Source organism: Haplochromis burtoni, unplaced genomic scaffold (genome assembly GCF_018398535.1).
Source record: "Haplochromis burtoni strain Fernald_Lab_line unplaced genomic scaffold, NCSU_Asbu1 Contig_100, whole genome shotgun sequence".
Classification (NCBI taxonomy): Eukaryota; Metazoa; Chordata; class Actinopteri; order Cichliformes; family Cichlidae; genus Haplochromis; species Haplochromis burtoni.
In genome coordinates this window covers 1,074,038-1,100,933 of record NW_024582461.1, presented here as the reverse complement: position 1 = coordinate 1,100,933, position 26,896 = coordinate 1,074,038, and the positions used below count along the sequence as shown (strand labels likewise).

Sequence of the window (26,896 nt, the reverse complement as noted above, 5' to 3'; positions counted from 1 at the left end):
AGTGACATTATTCAATGTCTCACCTTCAGTGGCAGTGGTTGTTGTAGTGTTGCTGTGACGTGCAGGCCGGGATATGCTATAATAAACGTGTGACTGTTGTTTTTTTGTTCATAAAAAGTTCTTATTGACAAAAAGAACGCAAACAGTGGGCGTTACACAAAGGGTGCACTTCTTCTGCGTCCCTGCGGAGGCGCTGATGAGCACGTTTTGGCTGATCGGTCATATGACAGCTGCTTTTGTCCCTCTTCGCTTCCCCACTGGAAAAACGGCACATCTGACAGGGAGGGAGACGAAACAGGTACCACCATCAGGGGAGCGCTGACCACCGACCTCAAGATGCTTGCACTAATAAACCGGCTTTTGGACTGGATCAAGTCTCTGTTTTGGAAGGAGGAGATGGAGTTGACGCTGGTCGGCCTGCAGTACTCGGGGAAAACAACATTTGTAAACGTGATCGCTGTAAGTCTCCAGCTGCTACTAGCCGCCTTGCTAGGATACGGCTAACAGCCTTAACTCGCATAATTGCATAGAGGTTACTAAGCTAGAAGTGGGCTAAACACTGTCCGGTTCTCTGGGGTGTGCTTTGCTCTGTTGGTGGAGCCAGCATCCATAACACACACCGCAGTCAAGAGGAGTTGCTGTTTTATATTTAGCTGTTTAGTTTTGCAGCTTACCGGCTAGTAGGATGCAGTGTTATGGTCTAAACTCCAAAGCTCAAAAGCAGTATTTGACATAGTTTTACACGAAGGAGTTAAAAGCTGTCTGGAGTGCTTTAGTTACCAGGAAGTTAACGTAATAACACGCTGACAGTAACTGTTGACAGCGGTGCAGCCAAACTGGAAAGATCACTTATGTGTCACTGTAGTACAGGTCCCCTGTACCAGTGTTATACAGGTGTCCTGTCAAAGGAGATCATCTGCCAAAAAATAATTGCAAGTGTTTAAACTAATGTAAATGAATTGGGCAGTGAAAAATGTACCACAATAACTTTTTTATTTCATATATTTATTTCATCTATAACATAACATATTCTACAGGTAATTTCTTCTTCTTCTTCTTCCTTTTAAATAAATAACCCCTTTGAAAATGATCCCGACTCCAACCTTTTTACCAATATAAGCAAATATGTTGCACATAAAAACATAAACACACAAATCACTTTTTGGCACGACTGGTTTCCAAAATCATGAGGACAACTAACAGAGTCTGGGTGGGTTATCTTCTTTATTTTTTATATTTATTTTCTTGTATTTATAAAAGTCAGCTTCTCAGTTTCTGTAGCATTAATGCTTAAATGTGAGATTATAAAGCAGTGTCAGATTTCCATGACACATCTAAAAAAGGGACTAGATTAAAACTGCACTTAAGTCAAGCACACGTAAACAAAAGGAGAAGACATTTTTGCACTTATGTAAAAAAGACACAAAAACACAACAGCAGATTGTAGCTTCTTGGTAGGGGTGTTGGTTTCTCATGTAACTTTGCAGTTATTTCTCAAAGACTGGTGGGGCAATCCAGGTTGCCTTATTATTGCTAAAATGGGTTTCTTTCTTTTTTTCCCCTAACCTTTGGTTGTTTTAGTTTCACATATGGGGCCCTAGTGAGGGTGGCAACAGATGGCAGGCATGCCTTTTACTCCATCAGCTGTCAGATAACCAATCAGATTAAATGTATCTGGTGTAGGCAAGGTCTGATTGGTGCAGCCTTTCGTCTTAAAACGAAATAGCTTCAGATCAGTCAGGGTTAGGGTTAGGGTTAGGGGTTAGGGGTTAGCAAGGGAGATTACTAATCTCCCTTGCTATCAAAAGTATGGATGAGTAATCAATTTTCAAAGAGATATGTTGCCGGGATGTTAGAGGAAGCTCTTTAAAAACATTTGTGCACTTGAGATGTTTATCTACGCTGCCAGAGTTAAAAACAAGTATGCACTTCCTCTGCTAAACCTTGGCATTCTGGTTTCTGGCTGGTGTATTTTTATGTTTTTAATCAGTTTTACTAGGTGATAGTCAGTGTATTGATGATGTATAACCTCTGCTTTCAAAAAAATTCTCAATCATTTATTTGCTACGGCCACTAATTCAACATTGGTATTCTACTATTATGTGAGCTCAGTTTTATACATTGTATATTTATGTGTTGGTCCTTTTTGTTACGCAAACACTCAGGCTACTGGAAGTTGTGAAAATTTTTTTTTTTTTTTTAAAAAGAATATATTTATTAAATTAGGTTAAAGTGAAAGTAATTCTTTCTAAAGACTCCGACTTGCACAGTTGAAACACTTAAAAGAAACACTGAATTGTGCTGAGGTTATATGCGTGCTGAAAAAAACAGATTTTTATCTGGCATTTACTGCGAAGAAGACGACATCTCTATAGAAATTTTCTTTGGTGCCCACACTTATCTGGTGATATCAAGGTTTTTGGGGTTGGAACGTACTCTTCCCCTTCCTTTACGCTGAGTAAATGAAAAAAATACCCTACCAGACACTAACAATAGAGTTCATGAGTAGTTATGCAGGGGTGGTTCCGCCTTTCTCAGTCATAAGACCGTTCACTCATTTCCACTTAGCTTTGTCAGGTGACTCTGGCGAGTCATGTGCTGTGAAATGTTCGTGCACCCGGCAGTGCAGGTTCACGAAGCATGGAGAAGGATATCTGCAGCTTGTGAACTTAAAAGGGAAATTCCACTGATTTTTCATACACAAACACATTTTCTTTCCACTGCAGTTTACACAAAGCATTAACAAAAGGCCATTCACAAAAAACCCAAACGTTTTATTTTATTGTCATTTCAATAAAATGATTCACTCTGTTTATTTTTTTTCTTTTATGATACTCAAATTAGAGTCAACTTTGAATGTTTTACTTTTTATAGTCCCTTCCTCCTTTGCAATAAAGACTCAGTGAAAACACTTTTATGATTGGATTATTCCTCATGAATGAATCAAAAACAAACGTTAAACATTAAAGCTGTGGTTTTACCTTAGGATGCCGTTATGTCAGTCACGCTTTCATAAGCTACCATAAGTTATAAATTGCTTGTTAAAGGTCACTTGAAGTTTAAATGTAAAAACTTATAAACGTTTCTTAGAACTGCCACTTAATTTGTAATCCGCAGCGTGTATTTCCATGCAGCATGTTGCTATGCATTTCTTATAAGCACACAGCTTAATGTATATGACTCCTGTTTTTTTAAGGAAGTTAATCAGTGCAGCACACATGCAGTATATATGTGAGTGACCAGTTGCGCTGTTATACTTGGTTATATAGTGCAGATGTTGTAAAATGTGCATTTGAAATGACTGTTTTTTTTTTCTTTTAATAAATGATAAACTTGTCTTTCCTTTCAGTCTGGGCATTTCAGTGAAGATATGATTCCTACAGTCGGGTTCAACATGAGGAAGGTCACTAAAGGAAATGTCACGATCAAGGTTCAGTTTTAATCTAATCTGTCACAACTGGTAAAACAAAACCCATCCCCAGAGTGGTTTTAGGAAAAGTTATCTAAAGGTTTGGTCTTAATTCTGTAGATCTGGGATATAGGAGGGCAGCCGAGGTTCAGGAGCATGTGGGAGCGTTACTGTCGGGGAGTTAATGCAATCGTGTGAGTATCCCCGACTGCCTTTCATACCTTTTGTTTCATAAAACAAACACTATTGTTGTTAAATGATGACTAATTTTGATTTTGATCTTGTCAAGGTACATGGTTGACGCTGCAGATCGAGAAAAGGTGGAGGCATCGAGAAATGAGCTTCATAATTTATTAGACAAACCTCAGTTGCAAGGAATTCCCGTAAGTGTTCCATTTAAACCAATTTAGATATTTGTGTGGTTTCAGAAGCAGTAACAGAGATCTGTGTGTGACTTCTCTGGATTACTCCACTGGAGTTTCAGAGTTCAAATTTAACCTGCCCTTTTTTAGGTTTTGGTACTGGGTAACAAAAGGGATCTCCCCACTGCACTAGACGAGAAGCAGCTCATTGAGAAAATGTAAGTGGAAAAATCTTGAAGGCATTTCAACTTTTCATCAGTGCATTGTAGGTTCTTAATATCAGACGTGTTCGCAGTTTTTCATCTCGTTTTGTTTTTTTAAAGAACCGTTAGGATGCTTTTCTCATGTATGTCTCTTGGTAAAGGGGAACTGTCTTTATTTATATCCAGCTGTAATCTTACTGGTTTCCTCTCCTGTCAAGTTGTCAAAAATGTGCTGAGACTCTTACTAGTACTACTTTAACGCTGTCATTTTCAAACTGTGGTGTGGACGCCCCCTGGGTTTCTTTTAGGGCCATTGCAGGGCTTGTATGGCTGACTGGTGAAAGGGGAATAAATCTGCTCTATGTACCTTGACTTTAAATTAAATTGTCTTAAAATGTAGGGATTGGTTATATATAAATAACTATTCTTTACCTTTCTAGGAATCTGTCAGCTATACAGGACAGGGAGATATGCTGTTACTCTATTTCCTGCAAAGAGAAAGACAACATTGGTAAGTTGTGGCATTATTTCTTACAATCGTTTGATTTCTTTGTTGCAGTGCTAAATCTGACCCTGCATATTTCTATTTATGCATTTATTTGCAGATATCACACTTCAGTGGCTCATCCAGCACTCAAAGTCACGCAGGAGCTGAAAAAACCCAAGTTGTTTTCCAGCTGTTATTGCCCTGTTACCGTCATGTCACACCCTCATCACTCTGCCATGATGTACAGTCGTATCCTCACCTGCACTTCACCGTGCTGCACTGTTTTGCTTGTGTGACTTTTTTTTTTTTTTTTTGCATTTTACCTTTTTTTTTAAATTCTTAAACAAATCCCAACAATGCACTACAACAATTCTGGTACTGAACTTTAAGAAAGAAATTGGCATTATACATCTTGTAAAGCTGTACTTTAATTAGGAGTGAGAAACTATTTTTAAGCTACCTTTTTGTGTCTTCAGGCATTACACAGTTGATGCTGCCAGGTAGCTTGTTACCCTTGTTGCTGTAACATCACCTTCTTCTAGGAGGGTTTATTCAGTTCAACAGATCTCACAGTATGATGAGGTTCTTCAGACAGTCAGGTATGATGCTTAGAAACGGCTGATGTGAACACGCAGGTTTTCCTCTTTCTGCCTAGCTCGGCTCTGTGATCATCTTGACTGTCAGCCTTCCCTTGATCAGGTTTTCTCCTTTCAAAGTTGTTTTAGAAAATGCGCATTTAAGCAAGTCAGTTGAAGCAGGTCTGTAAAAAATATCAAGCTAGTATGATTTTTACTGAAATGGGATGTGTGTGTATGAATATATGATTCTATTTAAAGTTCTGAATGTACTAAAAGCAACACTGTATGGGGTTGTGTGGTTCATATTGGCCTCTATTTGTAATTAGCCTCAGTGGAACAATGTCCTTTTGTGCTGCCTCAAAGCTGAGAGAGAGGCAGGATTTAAAGTGCCTTGTGCAGTGTCTCTTCTCTGAAGCAAAGCAGCATGCAAGGTGTGCCTACAGTAACATCATAAAAACACCACTTCAATGTATTCTAGAATAAAAAAAGGCATGCTTTTTAATTTAAACACTGTTTTTTTTTGTTTTTCTCTTGTCCTTTGGTTTGATATTCTACCTAGTTGAACAGAATGTACTCATCAAAACAACAGTCACTGTATGGGGGTGGGGGAAAACATTAATATGCTCTTTTATATGAAGTACTACAGTCATGGTAAAAAGAAGGTGCACCCTCTTTCAGTGGAAAGAATTTATGTATCAGGCCAGGATAAAAATAATCTCCTTAGCAGGTCTTAAAATAAGGTCAATACAACCTCAGATGAACTACAAAACATGACATGTTGCACTGTGTCGTTATTTATTTAACAAAAACTAAGCCGAAATGCAGGAGTGTGAAAACTAATTACACGCCATGATTCAGCAGCTTTTAGAACAACTTTAAAAAGTATTATCCTGAAGTAACTATTTTCTATGCGACTTCATCATTGTTGTGGAGGATCTTTGTCTTTATAAAGGTTTGCCTGCATGTGCCTATGTACAAATCTCTTAAGATCCCATTGCAACACCTTGATCCTTTTTCAGCCACTCTGCTGTAGGTTTGCTGCTGTCGCATGACCCAGTTTCAGCCAAGTCTTACCTGTTAGACCGCCGACTTCACATTTGACTCTAAATACTTTAGCGTATTGAAGAGATCATGGTTGACTCAGAGAATACTACGTTCCTGTGGCTGCGAAACTATTCCAAGTTATCACCAGCCAACAGGTGATAACAACAGTTTGGCAGTTGGTGTAGGGTTTTTGACTTTTGTCAAACTGTGCAGGGCCAACAATTCCATGTTGGTCTTATCTATCTAAAGGACATTGTTCCAGAAATCTTGTGTTTTGTTCAGCTGTAATGTTGCAAACCTAGGTCATGGGAACCCTTATAAACAAACTTTATTTGTTCTGTCTTTTAAAAAAAAAAAATTGTACTGTCATGAACTTTTATATTTGACATCATAACTGAGTACTGCAGAGTCTGAGGTGTCTTTTGCAGTTTCTCTTGGCGTTATATCGTTTGACTGTTGGGTGAATTTGCGTGAGATTATTTGGAAATGATCTTCAGCAACAGTTACTTCTTTAACATTATTGTTGATTAATTTCTTTATATTTGTTAGTCTGCCAAATCAATCAATGTACTTGCCAAAACCTTTGCTTTAATAGAGGTGCTCACACTTTCTAATGATAAGTTAAACAAGTGCATTTGATTATGAACACCTTGTTGAAACTTTCCCTCTTAATTCCTATGGAAGCAGTAAGGGTGTATTTATTTACTTATTCACAAACTGCTTCTGCATTTTGGTTTAGTTTTTGTGAAAAAAATAATGACATGATGTAATATTGCATGTTTTGAAATTCATCTGCGGTTGTATTGACCCAGTTTAAAGAACTGCTAAGGAGCAGTTTTTCATTATTGTTATTATTATATTCTATTATGTAAAACCTCAGGATATACTTTTCTTTTTTTGCCATGACTACATACCAAAAAGCTCTACATAGCTGTTATCAATTACCTAGCCTATTATACCTGTGATCAGATCTATATTAGGTGACCCTTGGTAGGGTTTACAGGTCAGCATACTCAGTGTAGTAATACAGTAAAATCAGGTACAAGCTCCTATACGGTCAAAGCCATGTATGCCTGTATGTATATAGTAATTACTCAGTATTATTGTTGTGGTTGAGTTGCTCTGCAGCTCGTATTCAGCGGATAAGTCAAAACAGCTTTATTTTTATTTTTATTTTTTTTACCATTTAATTACGATAATGTTCTAATTGATGGCTTCTTAACCAATAAAAAGAGCGTATTAATTCTGGGGATCTTTGAAAGCATTTTAAGATATAGAACAAAATGTTAATTTTTCCCCTTTTTTTCAATATATTTACATTTAACTGACCTTTCCAACTTTACATCTTTCGAAATGTAAATAATTTCTCGGTTTGAAAGCTAAATGTTTCACTCTTGTGGCTCTTTCTTATTGGCGTACAAATCTGGAATGCCACGAAACGCACCGTCGAGATTGACATCTCTACGACCAATCATTAGTAGAACCCGCTGACACGACACCAATCGCCTATCAGGATGTGGGAGGAGCTGGTTTGTTGACAGGAAATGCGAGGCGGACTCACTTCCACAACCCCTTCTCTCCTGTAGTTCAGCCGGACAAACAGCGGGGCTGACAGTTGGTCATCCCTCTGAAGTATGTGGACTTAAACTATGCGTTTCAAGACCGACGCGGGGCAAAGATGCAATGGAGGTCAATACTTGTTGGTCTTGTCGTATTGAGACTGTCTCTCAGCTGCATGCTGTGGCTAGCTTTCGGACTGGGACCTAGCTGGGGGTTCAACTTCCATCTCGGTTTCAATTTGCACAAACTGGACTTGCTGTTCAGGGAGGAAAAGGAGACCGAGCCGCGAGATAACTCGTGGTCTGAACGAATACACGGCCCCAGATATGAAGAGACGGAGACCACCTGTGCGTCGGCGGGAGAGGAGTCCCCAAAGAGGTCCTACCTGAGCTTCTTCGATGGCAACAAGGACGAGTACGTGCGGAGATACAGCTCTTTTCCGGACACACTAAAGGCCAAAATGAAAGACATGGCCAAAGAAATGTTCTACTTCGGATATGACAATTATATGAAATATGCCTTTCCCGAGGACGAGCTGAATCCAATTGACTGTGAAGGGAGGGGTCCAGACGTGCAAAACCCGTGAGTCATTCACTGTTACCCCGATTACCTGAACTGACTGGACCTGCTACTGTGAAATGCAGTTCACGCTTCCAGGCGCTCAGTTATCTTAACTGTCCTCTGCACATTGCAGTTTGCATGCAGTTGTAATCAAACTGGCTTGTAGTAAAATGTCGCTGCTCTCTGTGCTGCCTCAAATCACTCAAGAACGGGTCAGGGTTTACAAGTGGGAACCGGAGGAGAGTTCAAACCATGTTTTCTCTAAATAGAAAGCATTTACATAATTCTTATTATTTTGTGGCAATGCCAGCCTAGGTCAGATTACTCTCACTGAACAGTCCTGTATTTTCCAAGCTTAAAGAGTCTTAACAGGGATCCTGTGGGTTTCTGTGAAGTATAGCCTGTTTTTCTTCATAACATATTCAAAATTATGAAATCAAATGATCTCAAGCAAATGTATAGTTTAAGAAAAACAGAGTGAAACAACTATTTTACCCTCATGTTTGTCTTGAATTAATCAGTAAGTGTTATTTCCAAGGTTGGGTGACATATACTTGTTTGTTTTCTGACAAAGCCTCTAGATCCCGGAGAGATTTAGTCTACAGTCTTGTTTCTCCAAAACTGAGTCTGATACTGAGCAAAAAGCTCCAAAGCCTGCTATAGTTTTCCAAATCATTTAAACTTTGTTTAATTAAAAACTTACTTACTGATGCAGTTGTGATCATATCTGCCACTGCTGAGTCAGCAGTGCTATCCACCAGCTTTCCCTTCAGTCCCTTTAAAAGAAACAATGCTTTTCAAACTGTAACAGGTTTTCCCTTCAGCTGGAACTACACGCAGAACTACAACTAGATACTTCATTGTTCCCAAAGGAAATTTTGACATTTAGTAGCTTGTGAATGACAGAGCATTAAACACAAAAGCCACCAAATACAGATTTGAATAGGGAAACTAGAGGAATATTATAACGGAGTAACCAAAGGTTGTGCAAAACTACAAAAGCGAATAGATGGTACGTCACTAATGAGAGCTGTCCCTGTTGTAAGATATGCAACTAGTATGATGTGTGAGGTATGCTAAAGTGTAGGTAGTGCAAAGGGTGATCCCCATACAAAAACATTACAGGATGCATTCACAATGCAAGAATTATTACCACTGTAAAGAAAACTGTCAGAAAACTGGACAAAAAGTGTAAATGTGTCTGTGCATAGCACTGATATAGCCAATATCAAGACTATCTGATGCAGAAAATTATGCTGATAAGGCAGCATCTCTGACTCCTTTCCTCTTCTGTGATGCGTTCAAGAGCTTTATGGTTCAAGGCAGAATAGATTTCCTCAATCAGTCAGCTGTATCAGAAAAAGTTTTGAGATATATCACTAACATTAAGAGAAATTTTGTGTGTGTGTGGGGGGGACTTTCTCAAGTGTTTTCTAAGACAAGAAGGGATTTTATCATTTTTAATGGCTAGTTCCTTTTCATGACACCAAAATGATCAATGATTATCTGCAAATTATTTTATAATTAATAATTTTGAGTTGCCCTGTTGTGAGCTGCACTGATAAATAAGTATTCATGTTTTAATACCCTCTTATCAGTCCTACACTGTTTATGTTGTCAAATCAGAAGAAAAATCCTTACTTAATGGTAGAGCTGGGCGATAGAACGATAACGATATGTATCGCGATATAACTTTTTCTCGATAGAAAAATTAAACTATCGCGATAGACCTCGCCGCTCTTGTCCTCTTAAAAAAAAAAAAAAAAAAAAAAGAACAGCCAATCCAAATTAAGTAGCGCAGAGCCGAACCAATCACAGCCGCAGCGTCACGTCACGTGACTTGTTACGTACAGCACAAGTGCCAAGCCGCACATAAAACCTCTGCAGTTTGCTTACCGGGCAAACAGGTCGGTGGATGATGCAGTGAACATGGGGCTGCATTACATCCTGCAACACCTTGACCGCCCGGGAACTTATGCCAGGGTCCTGTTTGTGGACTTTAGTTCGGCTTTTAACACCATTGTGCCTGAACTTCTTTCCTCCAAACTCTCCCAGCTCAGCGTGTCACCAGCTACCTGTCAGTGGATCACCAGCTTCCTGACAGACAGAAAGCAACAAGTGAGGCTGGGGGAGATCACCTCTGAAACCCGGTCCCTCAGTATTGGTGCCCCTCAAGGATGTGTCCTCTCACCACTACTGTTCTCCCTCTACACTAACGACTGCACCTCCAATAACTCTGCTGTCAAACTCCTAAAGTTTGCAGATGACACCACTGTCATTGGCCTCATTCAAGATGGTGATGAGTCTGCATACCGGCAGGAAGTTGAGCGGCTGGTACTCTGGTGCAGTCAGCACAATCTGGAGCTGAACACTCTTAAGACTGTAGAGATGACAGTGGACTTCAGGAGACATCCCTCAACTCTGCTCCCCCTCACCATATCAGACAGCCCTGTGTCAACTGTGAAGACCTTCAAGTTCCTGGGTACAACCATCTCCCAGGACCTGAAGTGGGAGACCAACATCAACTCCATCCTCAAAAAGACCCAGCAGAGGATGTACTTCCTGAGACAACTGGGGAAGTACAGTCTTCCACAGGAGCTGCTGATCCAGTTCTACACTGCGGTCATTGAGTCTGTCCTGTGCTCCTCCATCACAGTCTGGTATGGAGCAGCCACTAAACAGGACAGGAGCAGACTGCAGCGGACTGTACGGGCAGCAGAAAGGATCATCGGCACCCCCCTGCCCTCCATCCAGGATCTGTACCTCTCAAGAACCAGGAAACGGGCAGGGAAAATCATCGCAGACCCCTCACACCCTGCACACAGACTTTTTGATCTGCTGCCCTCTGGCAGACGGTACAGAAGCCTGCAGACCAGGACCACCCGACACAGGAACAGTTTCTTTCCCCTCGCCATCTCCCTTCTTAACAGTTGACCTGTCACACTGCTCCCACTGCCAGACTGCAACTGCACCTTATGTACATTTTGTAGTATTCATTCCACCTCATTCATTTCTGTATTTTATGTATATAAGTTTAGATTCGTTATTTATAGTTGGTTTACACAGCTTTGTGTATGTATGTGTAATGTGTATATATAGACACGTGTGTGTGTGTGTGTGTGTGTGTGTGTGTGTGTGTGTGATTTACATTGCTGTGCTTGAGAGCCACCATCTACCGGAACCAAATTCCCTGTATGTGTCTGCACATATACTTGGCCAATAAACACGATTCTGATTCTGATTATTGTTTGGGAAGCAGCCAGCCGTACGGTAATGGAGGAAATGAGTGTGCCGACTAGAAAAATCAACCGAGCGTGACCGAAGGTTACCGAAGAGAAAACAGATGATGGTTCCAATGCCGGAGAGATTGTCGAACGGAAGAGCCACAGAAGTTCCGTAGTGTGAAGGTATTTCGGCTATTTCAAGTCTGACAAAAAACAGAGTAGCGTGCACTGTAAATTGTGCCGAAAGCAAGTCTGGAAATACAATAAACTGGTGCATGCGCTACGTCCACACGTACCCGGGTATTTTTGAAAACGCAGATTTTTCTATGCGTTTGCACCTTTCGTCCACACGTAAACGGCGTTTTTGGTCACTGAAAACGAATTTTTAAAATCCGGCCAGGGTGGATATTTTTGAAAACTCCGTTTTTGCATTTACGTGTGGACTAGAAAAACAGAGAAAACGCAGCGTCAAAGGTGTGCGCATTTTTTGACGTCACACTGTGCGCCACGTTATTGTTTCGGTGAAATGAATTTCTACAAACTACTGTTAATTCTACTCTCTGCAGTGTTTAAATGCTTACATATACACACAGTTACTGTCCTCCACACATACGACTCGTTCTGCTTCTATGCCCCAGCTTTGTTTACTTTTTCCCACCGAGGCTTCTAGACTTCTGATTGGCCAACATTTCTGCACGGTTAGGAATCTAGCGCCACCTGCTGCTTTGGCATGTTCATAGCAGCGTTTTCCTTCATTTCTGCCTTTATGTGTGGACGGGATTATTTTTTAAAACGAAAACGGAAAATCTCAGTTTTCAAAAATACCCGTGTACGTGTGGACGTAGCCTCAGTCTCTGACTGGAAGCGCTAATTCGTCATTCGGCTTTTGTCAGACTAAAGTAACTGTTAAAACTGTTTGAAAAGCTCAAGCTATACAACAAGGAGAGATTGAGAATTTCCTTTTAGTTCTCAGTTTATTTGATATTGACAAAAGTTAGTCAGTTTTGTCTGTTCTTCTGTAAAACAAACTAAGATTTATTTTTAGAATTAATATTTTGTTTCTAAGTGGAATTGACAATTGTAGTCTGTTTCGTTTGTTCTATTTTGAAACTTAAACGCTTTAGCGGCTGCCTTTTGTGTAGTTTGCAATATTTGCCTTTATTTATCTGAAAAAGTCTCATGTTCCTTAAGTACATCTACCCTGTTGAACTTATTATGGGAAATAAATATTTAAATAAAAACAAGCTGCTGATTATTTCACATTTTACTTGTGAGCAACGGCACATTTAAATCTTACAAATATAGTTATTTGGCTTATATCGTGATAGATATCGTTATGCACTGAAATGAAAAAAACATATCGTGATATGAAAAAATCTTATATCGCCCAGCTCTACTTAATGGGAAGACTTGTTCTCATATGCAGTGATAAAACTGTGAATATCACTTTGTTGTTGGATTTAAAGTACGCTTTATGTTTTGAGATCAGTATGATGTATGTCTCCCACTTGTGTGTGAAACCACAGTCTGTTTCACTTCTTTTATTTCAGATCAAATATCAACATAAATGATGTCTTGGGGAACTATTCCCTTACTCTCATTGACACCTTGGACACTCTGTTGGTAGGTTGTTTATTTACTGTCCTGCTTGCACTGCATTAAAGCAATGGTGACTGGTACTTCCTCTGTGAGTTGTGGGTTTTCAGTTTCCTTTTTTTTGGCTTAGTTTTATATTTTAGACATAATACCAGATCGAACATGAATAAAGTGAAGATGTTCACATATCTTTACCTAAATACTTTCCTTAAATCAGCCTCCAATTCCAGTTTTGGCATTTCTTTGTTTTAAACATCAATGAAATCTTTTTTTCTTTTTTTTAAATTAAAACTGCTGTCACTTCCCATTTATATAATTTAAAGACCATTCTATCATCAATGCAAAACAATTATTTAGTCTTGCAGTGATTTTTTTCTTCTTCTTTCCATAACAAATACAGTCTTTAGCCAATTTCTCCAGTCTCTCACACTGGGAGCTTCTGGTTTAATCCAAGGCGATGTCGTTGTATTTTTTCCAATCAGTAGCATAATTCAAAGTAAATATACGAGTTTCTCTGCTCTGCACTACATTCAGAACAACGTTGTTAGCACTTCCTCTGTAAGTTGTGGGTTTTCTGCCAAGCTTTTAAGTTCCCCTGCATGAAGCCAGGTGCAAGTGTTACCGTGTCAGTCTTAAAACTGACAGCTGATTGTTGATTTACTGTGGTTATACAGTATGTGGTTTTTCTCACCAGGTGCTCGGCAACGTGTCAGAGTTTCAAAGAGCCGTCAAACTGGTTATAGATACTGTATCTTTTGACAAGGACTCAACTGTGCAAGTTTTTGAGGCAAACATCAGGTACATATGTCACTATTTTCAGAGTCTGTAGGAATCAAAATATGTCAGTGTACACATTTTTAAAGCAAAACATTTGATATGATGACTCGTGTAACATTTATCATGATAATTGCTTTCGATAAGCTTTTAAATATCTGGTTATGTGAAGAACTCTGGTGTTCTATTTCTTTCTTTCTTTCTTTCTTTTTTTTTTAAACTGAAGGATCTTGGGAAGCCTTATTTCAGCACACATTCTGCTGACTGACCCAAAACATCCTTTTGGCAATGTGGGCTTTGAAGGTTACGATAATGAGCTGCTACATTTGGCTCATGACTTGGCTGTGCGTTTGCTGCCAGCCTTTGAGAACACCAGCACAGGCATTCCCTACCCCAGGGTGAGTGAGACTGTTGTGACCACAAATTAGAGGTATATATTCTTTCGGTCTCACTTTGCAGCACACACCTTAGTTATCATGTGAGCAGAAATTGTCATTGGTCACTGTAAATGCACTAGATTTGATTTGTTTGTATCTTTATCACAGGTGAACCTGAAGAACGGAGTTCCTCCTGACAGTGTGAATGAGACCTGCACTGCAGGAGCCGGGTCCTTGCTGGTGGAGTTTGGAATTTTGAGCCGCTTAATTGGGGATTCGACATTTGAGTGGGTAGCTAGACGAGCTGTCAGAGCCCTGTGGAACCTGAGGAGCAACGAAACCGGTCTTTTGGGTATGTATGATGTTTAGTACAGCGTAAAGACTTCCCCTGGAAACTTTCTTTTTGTTTTTTCATTTTTTTCTGTTTATTTGCTGAAATTATATGGCCACACAATGTGAATATAAACTTAAATTTCTCTTTTTAGGCAATGTAGTTAATATTCAAACAGGCCAGTGGGTTGGCAAGCAGAGTGGTCTTGGAGCTGGTATGGACTCCTTCTATGAGTACTTGCTTAAGTCGTACATCCTCTTTGGAGAAAAAGAGGACTACCGTATGTTTACAGCTGCTTATGAAAGCATCCAGAATCACATGAGACGAGGGTGAGTTCAGCACTAAAGAAATGTGACACAGCAGCATTGCACAGCTTCACTGGGTTGCAAATGAAATGTGAAATGAATCCCAGCTATGTAAATCAGTCACTGTCGGATTAAACAAGCAAAGAGGAAATAAAACTGCTGATGGTTTTTGGTTTTAGTTTCTTACTAAAGGAAACTTCAGGAAGGAAGGAAAACTAGATTCAGAAACTTAAAGCTGTCATGAGACTTAACAGAGATACACATCAGCCCTTTATTCCTCATCAGTAAACACCGATAAACACCTGTTAAGGATCTGAAGTTGTGTTTTTGTCTTTATGAGTAAAATCTCTTTGCAGCGTATAAAATCACAATTTCACTGTGATTTCATTTAGAGGCAAAAGGACTAGTATTACATGATATTTCTGTGTTTTTTTTTCCCAGGAGAGAGTCGTGCAATGAAGGAGAAGGTGACCCACCTCTCTATGTTAATGTGAACATGTTCAGTGGTGAGATAATGAACACCTGGATTGACTCACTTCAGGCTTTCTTTCCTGGCCTTCAGGTGAGGATTATAGTGGCAGCTGTGAGTAGAACGTGACCGAGGTATCGGCCTATATTGTCTGTTTCCTGATCTATTTGTATTGCCGTGTAAAACAGTTCTTAAATGAAAATTAAAAATGTTTTAAAATATGGTCTTTAACCATGTTATGAGGGTTGATGTTGCATGGTTTGTCCACCAGAGGGCACTTTGCAACCTGCCTGGCAACTAATCCTCTCTGAGTCAGTAATACTTATTATGCTATTAAAACAAGATTATTTTTAAACTGCATTGTCATGTTATCCTAGTAAAGACTCACAAATAACTACACATAACACATGTTAGGGAAATTCAGTCTTCTTCTCATCTTCTTCTCTAGATTTCTCGAGAAATTTCTCTAGAAGTCTAGAATCTTTGTTTTGTGTGTCTGAAAGACAAAAATTATCAGCTTATATATCTAATTTTTTAAATTCCCCAAATATTGATAGCAATCTAAAAAATCCTGTACTGTAAACAGCATGGTGTATACATTGTTTTGTTAATCTAAATTAAAGCTCTGCTTCTGCCTCATAGGTGCTGAATGGCGATGTAGATGATGCCATTTGCCTGCATGCCTTCTACTATGCCATCTGGAAGCGCTTCGGAGCTCTGCCAGAAAGATACAACTGGCAGCTGCAGGCTCCCGATGTGCTTTTCTACCCTTTAAGACCAGAACTAGTAGAGTCTACTTACCTGCTGTACCAGGTAACAGTCATGGTCTTTGTTCCACAGCGTTTGGTGCTGCTGTCAGTGACTGTTACATCTCACACAAGTCTTCTTTTTTAACTTCTGCAGGCAACCAAAAATCCTTTCTATCTGCATGTTGGAATGGATATTCTACAGAGCCTTGAGAAAAATGCCAAAGTCAGGTGAGATTAAGTTTAAAGTTGTAGATGCTTTTGTCCAAGAAATAATAATAGAAAAATACACTGTTTACTCTTTTTGAGCTTGTTAAAGCTCTTCTGTGTTTGCTTTTGGCTGAGCGGAATTGTGTTCTTTGCAGATGTGGGTATGCCACTCTCCATCATGTCGTGGATAAATCCAAAGAGGATCGCATGGAGAGCTTTTTCCTCAGCGAGACATGCAAATATCTTTATCTGGTAAGTTGCAGCTTGACCATTCAGATAGAAAGCTATGTCTTATATGGCTATAAAATTCTATATGAGCGCAGTATATAGTCGAGATAGATCTTTATTCAAGTTATTGCAAGAGATGGTACTTTTGGTTGCTCCCTTATTTCCCCAGAGGGCGCTACACAGGGTGGATCCGCATGTTTGATTTGGCACAGGTTTAATACCGGATGCCCTTCCTGATGCAGCCCTCCCATTTTTCCCGGCTTGGGACTGGCAGTGGGAGTACCATACCAGTTGCTTTAGATTTCTGCACTGAATCCACACCATAGGTACATCATAGCCGCAAATCCCTCTTAAACCCTGTTACATGACCTAATGTGCACGTACATGGAAATGTAACTTACATGTCATGTTGACACATTGTGCAAGTATTGTGTTCACAGAGTTTCAACTACTATTTTACCACAGTTGAATTTATCATTGAGAGAATAATAACAATCGCCTCAATATATAAATATTTAAAGATGCCTGCAAATTCCTGGAGGGACATTGCTGAACTTATTGGGAATGTACAAATAAGTGGAAAAACTTAAGGGGCAAGTATTTTTGCACCCGAAATGACACACACAAAGAAACAAAAACCCACTGACCACAACAAAGAGTAAGGACGCAGAAGGGAAAAAGTTGCAGGATTTTACTTGTCTCTATTGTGGCTTGCAGTGCGTATAAAACTCCAGGACACAACCACAAGGTCATTAATGTGTAACACACACACAATCGTGAATGCTGGCAACAGCGTCAGCTACTTGTGTAGTTTACGTCATAGACTCTTCAAAATGTAACGAGAAGTCTAAATTGCCTGTAGCTTGTGGCCCCCTGAAGCTGTGCGTGTATGTTCTCCTGATTCTAAGGTGTACTGCCTGCCTGCCCTGGCCTCATATTCCACTTAATGATCAGTTTGTCTCAGCATTTCAAATCCTCTTTGTCAAACTGTCTTGCTTTCACATACCATGACCACATGAAGTAATTTACTGTCCTACGTGGCTAAAAGATTGATTTTCTAAGCCAGTGTACTCACAGTGCACTGGCTTAGAAAATTAGCCGAGATAAGGACTTGCAGGCAGCTGGGACCCACATGTTGCCCAAAATGACCACGCCCAGTTACAGCATCATCTTTGTTATGCTGTTTAAACGGGTAAGTATTAACTGTGGGGACCAAACCATTGAGGTTTCCATGAGGTATGAGCCAGGTGTTAGTACTGATGTCCTGCCTGTCTTCATACTGTGTAAATAAAAACCTCTCCTATGCATTGCAGCTGTTTGATGAAGACAACCCACTTCACAAATCCGATAATAAGTACATCTTCACAACCGAGGGTCATGTTGTGCCTATAGACAAACGCTTCAGGGAGAAACAATGGAATGATGACTTTCCATGTGAGGAGGGAGCACTGACAGAAAGAGAGCCAGTCAACCAGCCTGCTCCAAGAAACATCAGCAATGTAAGGCCATGTTCCTGTCGAATCTAGGTTACTGTTCTCACATTACAAATATTTCAACAGTAATTGTTTTCTTTTTAAAACTCTGCAGTGTAACAGGATCCCAGAGGAGCGACGGTACACTCTCCCATTAAAGAGCATCTACATGAGGCAAATAGATCACATGGTGGGAGTTTTTTGAGTGATGGGATGGATGTAATGACATTGGCAGGGGCAGGCCTTTATTGCACAGATGAACTGACCACTTGTTGGTTAAAATCCTCTTCCTGTCTGTTGTGCTGCTCGGGAAACTCACACTAAAGTAATCCTGAGAAAGCAATTTGATTAAATTAAGTTTGAGCTTTTTGTTTCTGTTTTGCTGGATGAAAATGTTGCCAGACTTTTTCTGTGAGAAGATGAGGATTCATCCTTCGTTGCATTTTGGCAGGCAAATCATTGAGAAAGTGGTGAATAACTGTTGTGTTCTTATGGAACAAAAAAAATGTCTGTTCAGGTATGAATGTGTGTGATTATGTTTGTGTATGCACATTTGAATTTTCAGCTGAGCTGGGAATCATAATGCTGTGTTAATGGGAACAGTGCCATCTAGCCACATGAAAATGCATAGCCTATAAAAACACTCAACGTAACAAAAGTCTCTCTAAACATGAGGATATGGTGCCTCCTTGCAGGTGATTCGCACTAGATCAGTGCTTCTACATAAGGGCTGTATATTAACAGATGATAGTAACAGGTACGAACTGTCAAATCCAGAGGCTGCGTTAGATCGTGGTCATAGGAATGTCGTTCTTTTTGTACACCTGAGGCTGGTTTGCAAAAGAGTCTAAACTATTGCCACTATGAATATTTTTTTTTCTTAAACCGCACTAGCCATATTGCAAGGATTTTAAACTGTCTTCTGTCTTAGTTGTGTTTTGCACATCACATCAAACCTCAGTATCCAGGGAGTTACAGACAACATAAAGGTAAACTGCCTCCTGCTTGTTAGCTGTTAATTAATTTCTGATTAGTATTGAGCTAAACATTGATCTCTCAGGCTTCTAGCTACTCAATGTCTTACAAAGAACAGAGCAGTGCCACAACTGTATGAGCGGGAGATTAATGACGACTCTTTAAAGTGCCTTCAATTTGTCTTCGTTTCTCTGGATGCTGTGCAATGTATATGTTAATGTTGTGAATAACTTGGCTGAAAAAAGGCCACTGTAATGTTTTGCAAAAAGAGTCATTCCATATGTATGTACAGTTTTACACTGATTATGACATGAAGCTCTTTTTTTAGATGTAAAAAAAAAAGCCATAAAATGTATTGGTTTTTTTCCCAGTGATAGTTAATTTTCAAGAAGTGCAAATTGATTTTTCATCAGTTTTCTCTCAGACACGGTCAGTATACAGACTTTCCTGCAATTTAATTTCTGTTATCAGGATGATTACCACGTGGTGAGAACTCAGGGTTTAAAATAAACACATAATCAATGAATGCTTTCATAAGAAATAAAACTTTTTGAAACGTTGCCTACAATATCTCGAGATGGTGCTGGTTTTCTTGCAAATGAGTGGCTACACTGAAGTACAGTTGTACTGTGAAAACTGATTTTCTTCCACAAATATAAACAGAGAATGTTGGTTTTTTTTGTTTTTTTTTTAATTAGCTGTGATGTTTTATTCGTGTACAGATTTAGTTTTGGGTTTTTTTTCCACTTTTGCCAAACGTCCTGAATGTATATTGACTGTAGTGACTGCATTACACAATGACATTACAATATAAATGTTTTATTTGTAGGAGATGGCTATTCATCTTCTTTGATAATGTGCTGCATTATATCAGTGATATTTAAGTTCTCTAAAGGCAATTACCCCGATCGCTTCAAAGTTTTAGTTGCAGGTAATGTACACGTTTCAACTCCTCTTCCGAGGAGTTAAATGAAATGATTGATACCAGCTGATAGTCTGGAAAGCACAGAATGCCAATCACAGCTATGTCACAAACTTGTTGCTCAGAACTATCAATTGTAGAGCTTTTACATGTTTATTCAGAGAGTTTGGAAATATGCCTTTTATTAGCTTGAGAGAACATTCATAACTTTGCTAAAAGAGGCCACTGTACTGTTTATTAGAGCAATTATCCTACGTTTGCAGAGGGAAACTGTTTCCTTTGCTCTGTCCAAGGAGAAAAAATTACATTCTCAAGTACACTGAAGCTCAGCACATAATTTGTTTAATCAAAATGAAAACAGTCTGTTTGTGGCTCTAATACATTAAAGGGGATCTATTAGTCTCATTTCCAGCTCCTTATTTTTATTAATGAACTCTAATAGAGTTACTTTGAATTTTTCACAGTTTGAAATAATATTGATCAAATGGCTTTGGTTCAGGCCTTCAGTTCCTCCTTTCTGAAACAAGCTCTTTTAGCTCCCTTCTCCCGTTCTTTAGGATAACTTTCTCCTGATTAGTTTCCCCTTTAGAGCAGAAGAGACGATCAATGTCAGGTCTTACAGGCCCAAGATGATGACACTTTTTTTTCTTTTTGCCTCTCTAAACACTTGAGAATCGAGGAAAAAGGAATCTTCCCATTGAACCTTTTGGGGGATTTCCTTCCTCTTTGGAGCTAAAAAAGGCCACCCAAACACATGAGATATCAATGGAAAGCCCCAGATGTCCTCTTTTGAGTACATCAGACTTAGTAGGGTCAAAAGATATAGACCAAAAACAAATGTCCACAGAGGACATAAATGAACAGGCTGGTTCTCAGGAGGATAAACCATCACAGTGGGTTTTAAGTCATACAATCTTAATGTGATTGAAGTGCAGAACCTTCAGCTTTAATTTAATGGGTTTTACAACGTATAACATTAACTACTTTGGAACAAAAGCAATTTTTATTGCTTAAACAAGGATGAATTTTAAGTAACATTTTTTTCCAGGCAATGGCTAGAGCCCATGGAGTTCTTCTTCAGTTGCAGCTTATTTGCTGGACTTTCTACCTTCAGTAACTGAGAAAAATACCGCATTTGGTTGAGATCAGGTGACTGACCTGGCCGTTCAAGAATATTTCATTTCTTTGCATTGGGAAATTCTTGTCTTGCTTCTGCAGTATGCTTTGGGTCAGTACTTATTTGCACTGTGAAGCACTATCTGATCCCGATTCCACTGGCAGACATGCACGTACCAGAGTATTGCCTCCACCGTGTTTGACTCATCATGCGGTGAGCTTCAAATTACGACCTTTCGTCTGTGCAGGCTCTGTAAGATGTTTTCAGGCAACGTCTAATCTTGTCTATCTGTTTTTGAGTTCTCGAGCAGATGGCTGAAATTTTTTGACTTTTAATTGTTTTCATATACATTTTAGAGCTTTTTTCTGCTGATGAAGATAGTAGATTTTTCACTTGTAACGTTTTTCCTTTTTGAGACATTTATTTTGTATTTTCGGCCTAATGATGACCTTCTTGACTTACTTTGTGATCCCTTTGGTCCTAATTTTGAGATTTCCACTGAAAATATATGAAATGCAAGTTCAACCCCTGGACTCAAGTTCAGTTCTCTTAATTTGACAAAGCAACAAGCTTCAGTTGGACATGGAGTTGTCAATTATTCTATTTTGAGCTTCTGAAAATCTACATATAAAAAAATGTAACTGCTGAATAGTTACTGTATTTAAAAAACAGGGAGGCAAAGAATCTTCAACGCAGAGCTGTTCTTTGAACGTTTATGAAAAACTAAAGGCGGTCACTTGTAAAAATGACACGTTTCAATGATTTAAGTAAGAAATATTCAGTGAAAATAATAAATGTAAAATTCTAAACACAACACTGCAGAGTTGCTTTTAATTTGTGAAAGACTGAGAAGTACTGAGTTTTCTACAGAAGCTTTAATAAGTTTGATCAAGGAATACAATTAGTGGTTTCTGTACAGAATTGTTGGCTCAAAGGCCCAGAGTTTTAATTAACTTAAACAAATCTTTGACAAATCTATCCCTCGACATTGTTACATATCAACATGCTGTCGCCATACTTAATTAACTGTCCAACAGAAATCTGCTTAATTATATACACTGGCCATTTTCAACTATTGTAAAGAGTTAGATTTCCTAACACTTTCATGTGACTCGAGCATGTCACAGGTTCGATTTGTGACATGCTCGAGTTATGTTACAAACTGCTGTAGTGTGTTTGTACATAAAAGCCGTTTCTAGTGAAAGGTTCCGTTAAAATATCTAACAGAGGCTGAAGTGCATATGCAGGTGGTTAGGTCATCTTCTTTGCCCTTTTAGCCGTACACTGATCACTTACCGTAACACACAGACAATGCATTAGCCGGAAATGTTTTCACATTACATGAGAAAAAAAATCACTGTTTGCTGACAGAAGCTCCTGATGTTTTAACTACACACTGCATGCCACCCCCCAAAGACCAGTTCAAGAGACTTGAGAGGAAAATTTAGATGAACTGAAATTCAACTCATCTGAAACCTGCACGGAAGTTTCTGAATTTGGAGCTATCTGAAAAAAAGTTCTTTGTCAAAGCTAGAACTTAATTTTGAACACAAAAAATAGATTTTTCTTTTTTGCATTCGCTGATTTGAGGATTGCCGCTTGCAGGGACAGTTTTCATCTTCAGGCCTCAGTTTGAATTGAGAAAAAGATCTGTGAAATGTGATGGGGCTCTACCAGCACCCTGTAAAAAACAAAAAACAAAACAGGAGTGAACCATAGTGACCGATGACAACAGTTCATCCTGATTATCTTTAAAATCATTTTTCTACTTTGCTCACCTTCATCTGGTTTTCTGCGTGTTTTTTTTAGAAGAGACCGCAATCCTTCAGGTTTTCTTTGATGATGATGTCGGTTACGGCATCGAACACAAACTTGACGTTCTCTGTGTCGGTAGCGCAGGTCATGTGAGAGTAGATTTCTTTGATGTCCCTGCGCAGGTTCAGGTCCAAGAACTGCATTTTGATATAGTTACCAGCATCCTCATAGGTATTGGGGCCTGGGTGAGACAGTGTAATTATAAAGTTTTGCTTTTACTTAGCTTGCCACTATCTTAAATATGTATTTGAAATGATTATCTCACCATCATATTCAGGGAAACACATGCTGAGATGTGCTTTCTTGATCTTCTCAACGAACACATCTTTCTTGTTGAGGAAGAGTACGATGGAGGTGGTGGCGAAGTAGCGGTGGTTGCAGATACTGTTAAATAAGTGCAGACTCTCGTGCATGCGATTCTGGGAGAAAAAAAATCCCAGTGAAGAGACTTTCCAAAAACATGGACCCCAATAAAAGAATATCAAGTATCTAGTTTAACTTGTCATACCACTTCATCATCCTCCACCAGGACCATGTCATAGGCGCTCAGAGCAGCAATGAAGATGATACAGGTCACGCCTTCGAAACAATGGATCCACTTCTTCCTCTCTGACCTCTGACCTCCCACATCAAACATTCTGCACGAGAACAGGAGCATGTTGCCTTGTTTGCCACCGTGCACACAGGAAGCCCAGCGGCTGATTTGTTTGTCTTATTCTCTTGATAAACATTGCTCTGGCTCACCTGAAATTGAGATCTTTGAAAGAAAACTGAGTTTCAATGATACCAGTGGTCTTCACTCTTGATCGCAGCACATCCTGCTCAGTGGGCACGTAGCCTGGTTGGACCAGTCGCTCCAAGTCATTCAGATAGCTGCCGGGGGAAGGAGAAGAGAATAAGTCAATGACACATCCTGATACAAGAGATTAAAATAATGTAGCAATGTTAAACCTGAGTAAATGTGATATCTTACTATCCAGCAGAGTCGTTGAGTTGGTACTCTGAAGCTCTGTCAAAGCATGCCTGTATGCCAGAATCTTTCCACAGACGCAGAATGATATCTGACATTTCTTTAGGCATGGTGCCTTCCTCAATGGTGTCTGCAAGATGCATGAGTTTCCTGGCATCATCCTGCATGGAGGCATGTGTGTGTTTAGTGAGCTATAAGGACCACGAAAGCTGTTTAGCTTCATATGTATGTGGAAATGAGTGTCAGCAGTGGTTACCTGCTGATCAGAGTGCCCGTAGTTGATATTGAGCGTGTTCATGGCCTTCACAATGGCCATGATGGACTGCAGGGTGTTGCTGTAGATGATGGTAATGAACTCCAAGCATTCTTCAAGCGAGTAACCATCTTTGTGGATAATTCTGGTGAGAAAAAATGTAGCATTAAAAAAATGCAACTCATAGTCAACTCTAAAAGTAGGTCAGCAATGCTCAGATGCAAAGTCAGCTTACTTCATCTGTTTGACAATAGTGCTTTTGCCTGATTCTCCAGCACCTGTATGGAAGAAGAGCAAGAATTGAATTGTTTGAATGACATATTTATAAAAATGCTTTAATCATGTTTAAGGATCTAGGGAAAGATAAGTGGGTAATTTTGACCTTATTTTTGGTGCTAATTTTGTATTTTTGAGTTAATTACAGAAGACGTTGCAATTTTTCATCAGATAAAGGGACTTCTTACTTCAGGTCTAATCTTTTCTTATCCCTGACCTACATTACTAGAGGACTCAAAAAAGCTATAAATGACGCAATATCCATCACCATTTGTCAGATAAATATACCTGACTGTAATACTGAATGACTTTCCTGAAAAAATCTGTATTTCTTTATACAGCAAAACACAGTGTGGTGTATGAAATTACTGGTTAAGCTGCTGATCAATTTAAAACTGTAAATCTTCACAGAAATTACTTTTTAAATGCACATTTCTCATTGATTTATTGACACATTGCCTAAAGTGTATTTAAAATATATTTGAGGGCTACAGCCACAGGCTGTGTTTGGGTTTTGTGGTACAGTATCCTTGTCCTTCACGGTTAAGCCCTTTGTGCTGAAGGACCTGTTGTTTCAGGATTAACAGAGGATCGGCTTGAGTGATTATCAAGGTGTCTCAGCAATTTAGGGACACAGGTGATTAGGCCTTTACATGACACAGACATGTAACTTCTTATCAACACCTAGGCTGTTTTAAAATTAGGCAATTTGGTAAGTTTTTAAGGGTTTTGGGGTAAATAAGATCTATCCATAGCAGTACTTCTACTTTATTTGTATGATTATTTGACATCAAGTATATGAAAAAAAATTGCATCAAGAAAAAAGGGAGTTTTGTATGTTTTTTCTTTGCAAACTCAAGTTTGCGAACAGAACATGCTACAGACAAAACTTTAATTAGAATTAAAAGTGCTCTAATTATCATCACCATGGGCCCTTAGATATGTATAAGCAGATATTGTTGTTTTCTACTAATGCGTCTTAGCCATTTGGTTCTACCAGCTCTCCTGTCTTTACCTAGCAGCAGCAGCTTGACAGTTCTTGCATCCTTGTCAGCATCCTCCTTCAGTTTCTTCTCCAGCTCCCTGGAGCGTTTTTCCTCAGCGCTGGCTCCAGCTCCCATCCTACTTTACCCGGCGTGGGCCCCCTTTGCTCAAGGCCAAGTGTCAAGAAAAATGGAGGCAGGTCCTAGCTGCTCGTCAACAATGTGACCGGAGCCTTCAACTGTGCAGCTGATGAGTCAACTGCGTGCTGCAAACACTGGAGAATGTTTGAGCATTTTCCCGACTTAGGAAAGGATTTTGGGCATCCTCTACCCACCTGATCAGTGGTGACCAATAGAGCACAAGGACAGGAGTGCTTTTAGGGCAGAGCGAAAGGTGCAGGGGAAGACTCGGGCATACATCAGTGTAGGATCTAACCTATCTAACCTTTATGGGGATTTTGCTGTGCTCAGCGGAAGATGAACAGCGGCTCAAGTGCTTATCTCTCTGTGTTGTTTTTAGGTGCCTTCAAACAGGACCATGTGAGGCTAAATATTTGTGATGCTAGGTGTTTTATATAAGTGCAATTTTGGTTAACCAAACGAAATCAATTCCACATTAGCAGTAAGTTAAATTATTAAATCTGGAAAGATAATGAGTGTATGTTTGCATGTTGTGTGCTTAGTGCTTTTAAGGGACTAAAGATAGATAAAGGTTTTGTAATTTGTTTTTAAACAGACAAACAAATAAACAATTGTATTTAATCAATTAGCCAACGAAATACACAACCAGACGCTCAGTTCCAGGTCCAAATATGAAATACTAACATTTCTTATTACATACTACAGACTGAAGGGTGAGTTCTGAAGTGCTTAAAGGGCTTTAGGGTTTCACCCGACAGATCTCATTGACCTCAATCTGAAGCTGGTTAAGGATCCTAATCTACTCACGTTCAGTTGTCTATGCATGCTTGTATGTACAGCATGTGCACTGATGTGTTATGGATGAAATACATTTTCCTTAAAAATTCAATAAAGCAATCTTACTTTGCTCTTTTGAGGAGCTCAAAATGATAAAGTCACTGTGACTGAATACACTGTAGGCATTCAGCACAATGAGAGAATTTGCTCAGGAGCTCTACTTTAGTATACCGGTAAGTGAAATTTGTTAGTCACTTCTTTACATTCTAAGCCACTTTACACTTTGGGTTTGTAGCATTTCAGAGTAAATCTTATACTTTTTGCTCTGTTGGGTTTATTTGCCACCCACAAATACTAGTTACCAAACTTTTATATTAATTGACTAAGGAGTGCACAAGATTTAAAAAAAAGAATAAGATACCTGATCAACTACTGTGCTTAAATAGAGTCCTATTTATTAATATGATTAATATTATTGATATACATTGACCACAACGTTATTAGGTACACCTGTTAACTATTGTGTTAATGGAAATATCTATCAGTCAGTCCCAGAGCACTAACCCAGTGCATTTAGACATGTTAACATGGTCAATTAGGCTTTATTAACTTTTTTTTCTGGGTCTTTTCCCTCTCTCAGGAAAATAGCTACCGGCACTGTGTTTAAGCTATCCATACAGCTTTTGTTTAGTTTGGGCAGTAAGAGACTGACATTGTATTCATGCATATGG

General features: G+C 39.2%; 3 protein-coding genes across 3 annotated transcripts; 2 read left to right on the top strand and 1 right to left on the bottom strand.

Annotated features, from left to right (window-relative positions):
• The first annotated feature begins 179 nt into the window (after window positions 1–179).
• arl8ba (ADP-ribosylation factor-like 8Ba) lies at window positions 180–4,775 on the top strand. The gene is made up of 7 exons (XM_005927461.3): window positions 180–459; window positions 3,350–3,430; window positions 3,530–3,603; window positions 3,699–3,792; window positions 3,922–3,989; window positions 4,415–4,485; window positions 4,580–4,775. The coding sequence occupies exons 1-7, from the start codon at window positions 337–339 to the stop codon at window positions 4,627–4,629; spliced, it is 561 nt and encodes a 186-aa protein (XP_005927523.1). The 5' UTR covers window positions 180–336; the 3' UTR covers window positions 4,630–4,775.
• Window positions 4,776–5,696: 921 nt separating this feature from the next.
• On the top strand, window positions 5,697–19,739 carry edem1 (ER degradation enhancer, mannosidase alpha-like 1). The gene is made up of 12 exons (XM_005927460.2): window positions 5,697–8,225; window positions 12,979–13,051; window positions 13,719–13,822; window positions 14,025–14,196; window positions 14,344–14,527; window positions 14,661–14,835; window positions 15,253–15,373; window positions 15,923–16,093; window positions 16,184–16,257; window positions 16,392–16,488; window positions 17,778–17,963; window positions 18,052–19,739. The coding sequence occupies exons 1-12, from the start codon at window positions 7,762–7,764 to the stop codon at window positions 18,139–18,141; spliced, it is 1,911 nt and encodes a 636-aa protein (XP_005927522.1). The 5' UTR covers window positions 5,697–7,761; the 3' UTR covers window positions 18,142–19,739.
• Window positions 19,740–21,806: 2,067 nt separating this feature from the next.
• Window positions 21,807–25,554, bottom strand: gnat1 (guanine nucleotide binding protein (G protein), alpha transducing activity polypeptide 1). The gene is made up of 9 exons (XM_005927462.3): window positions 25,280–25,554; window positions 24,224–24,266; window positions 23,992–24,133; window positions 23,739–23,896; window positions 23,510–23,638; window positions 23,274–23,403; window positions 23,031–23,184; window positions 22,729–22,946; window positions 21,807–22,631 (listed from the first exon to the last, which is right to left on the bottom strand). The coding sequence occupies exons 1-8, from the start codon at window positions 25,383–25,385 to the stop codon at window positions 22,756–22,758; spliced, it is 1,053 nt and encodes a 350-aa protein (XP_005927524.1). The 5' UTR covers window positions 25,386–25,554; the 3' UTR covers window positions 21,807–22,631; window positions 22,729–22,755.
• Window positions 25,555–26,896: the final 1,342 nt, after the last annotated feature.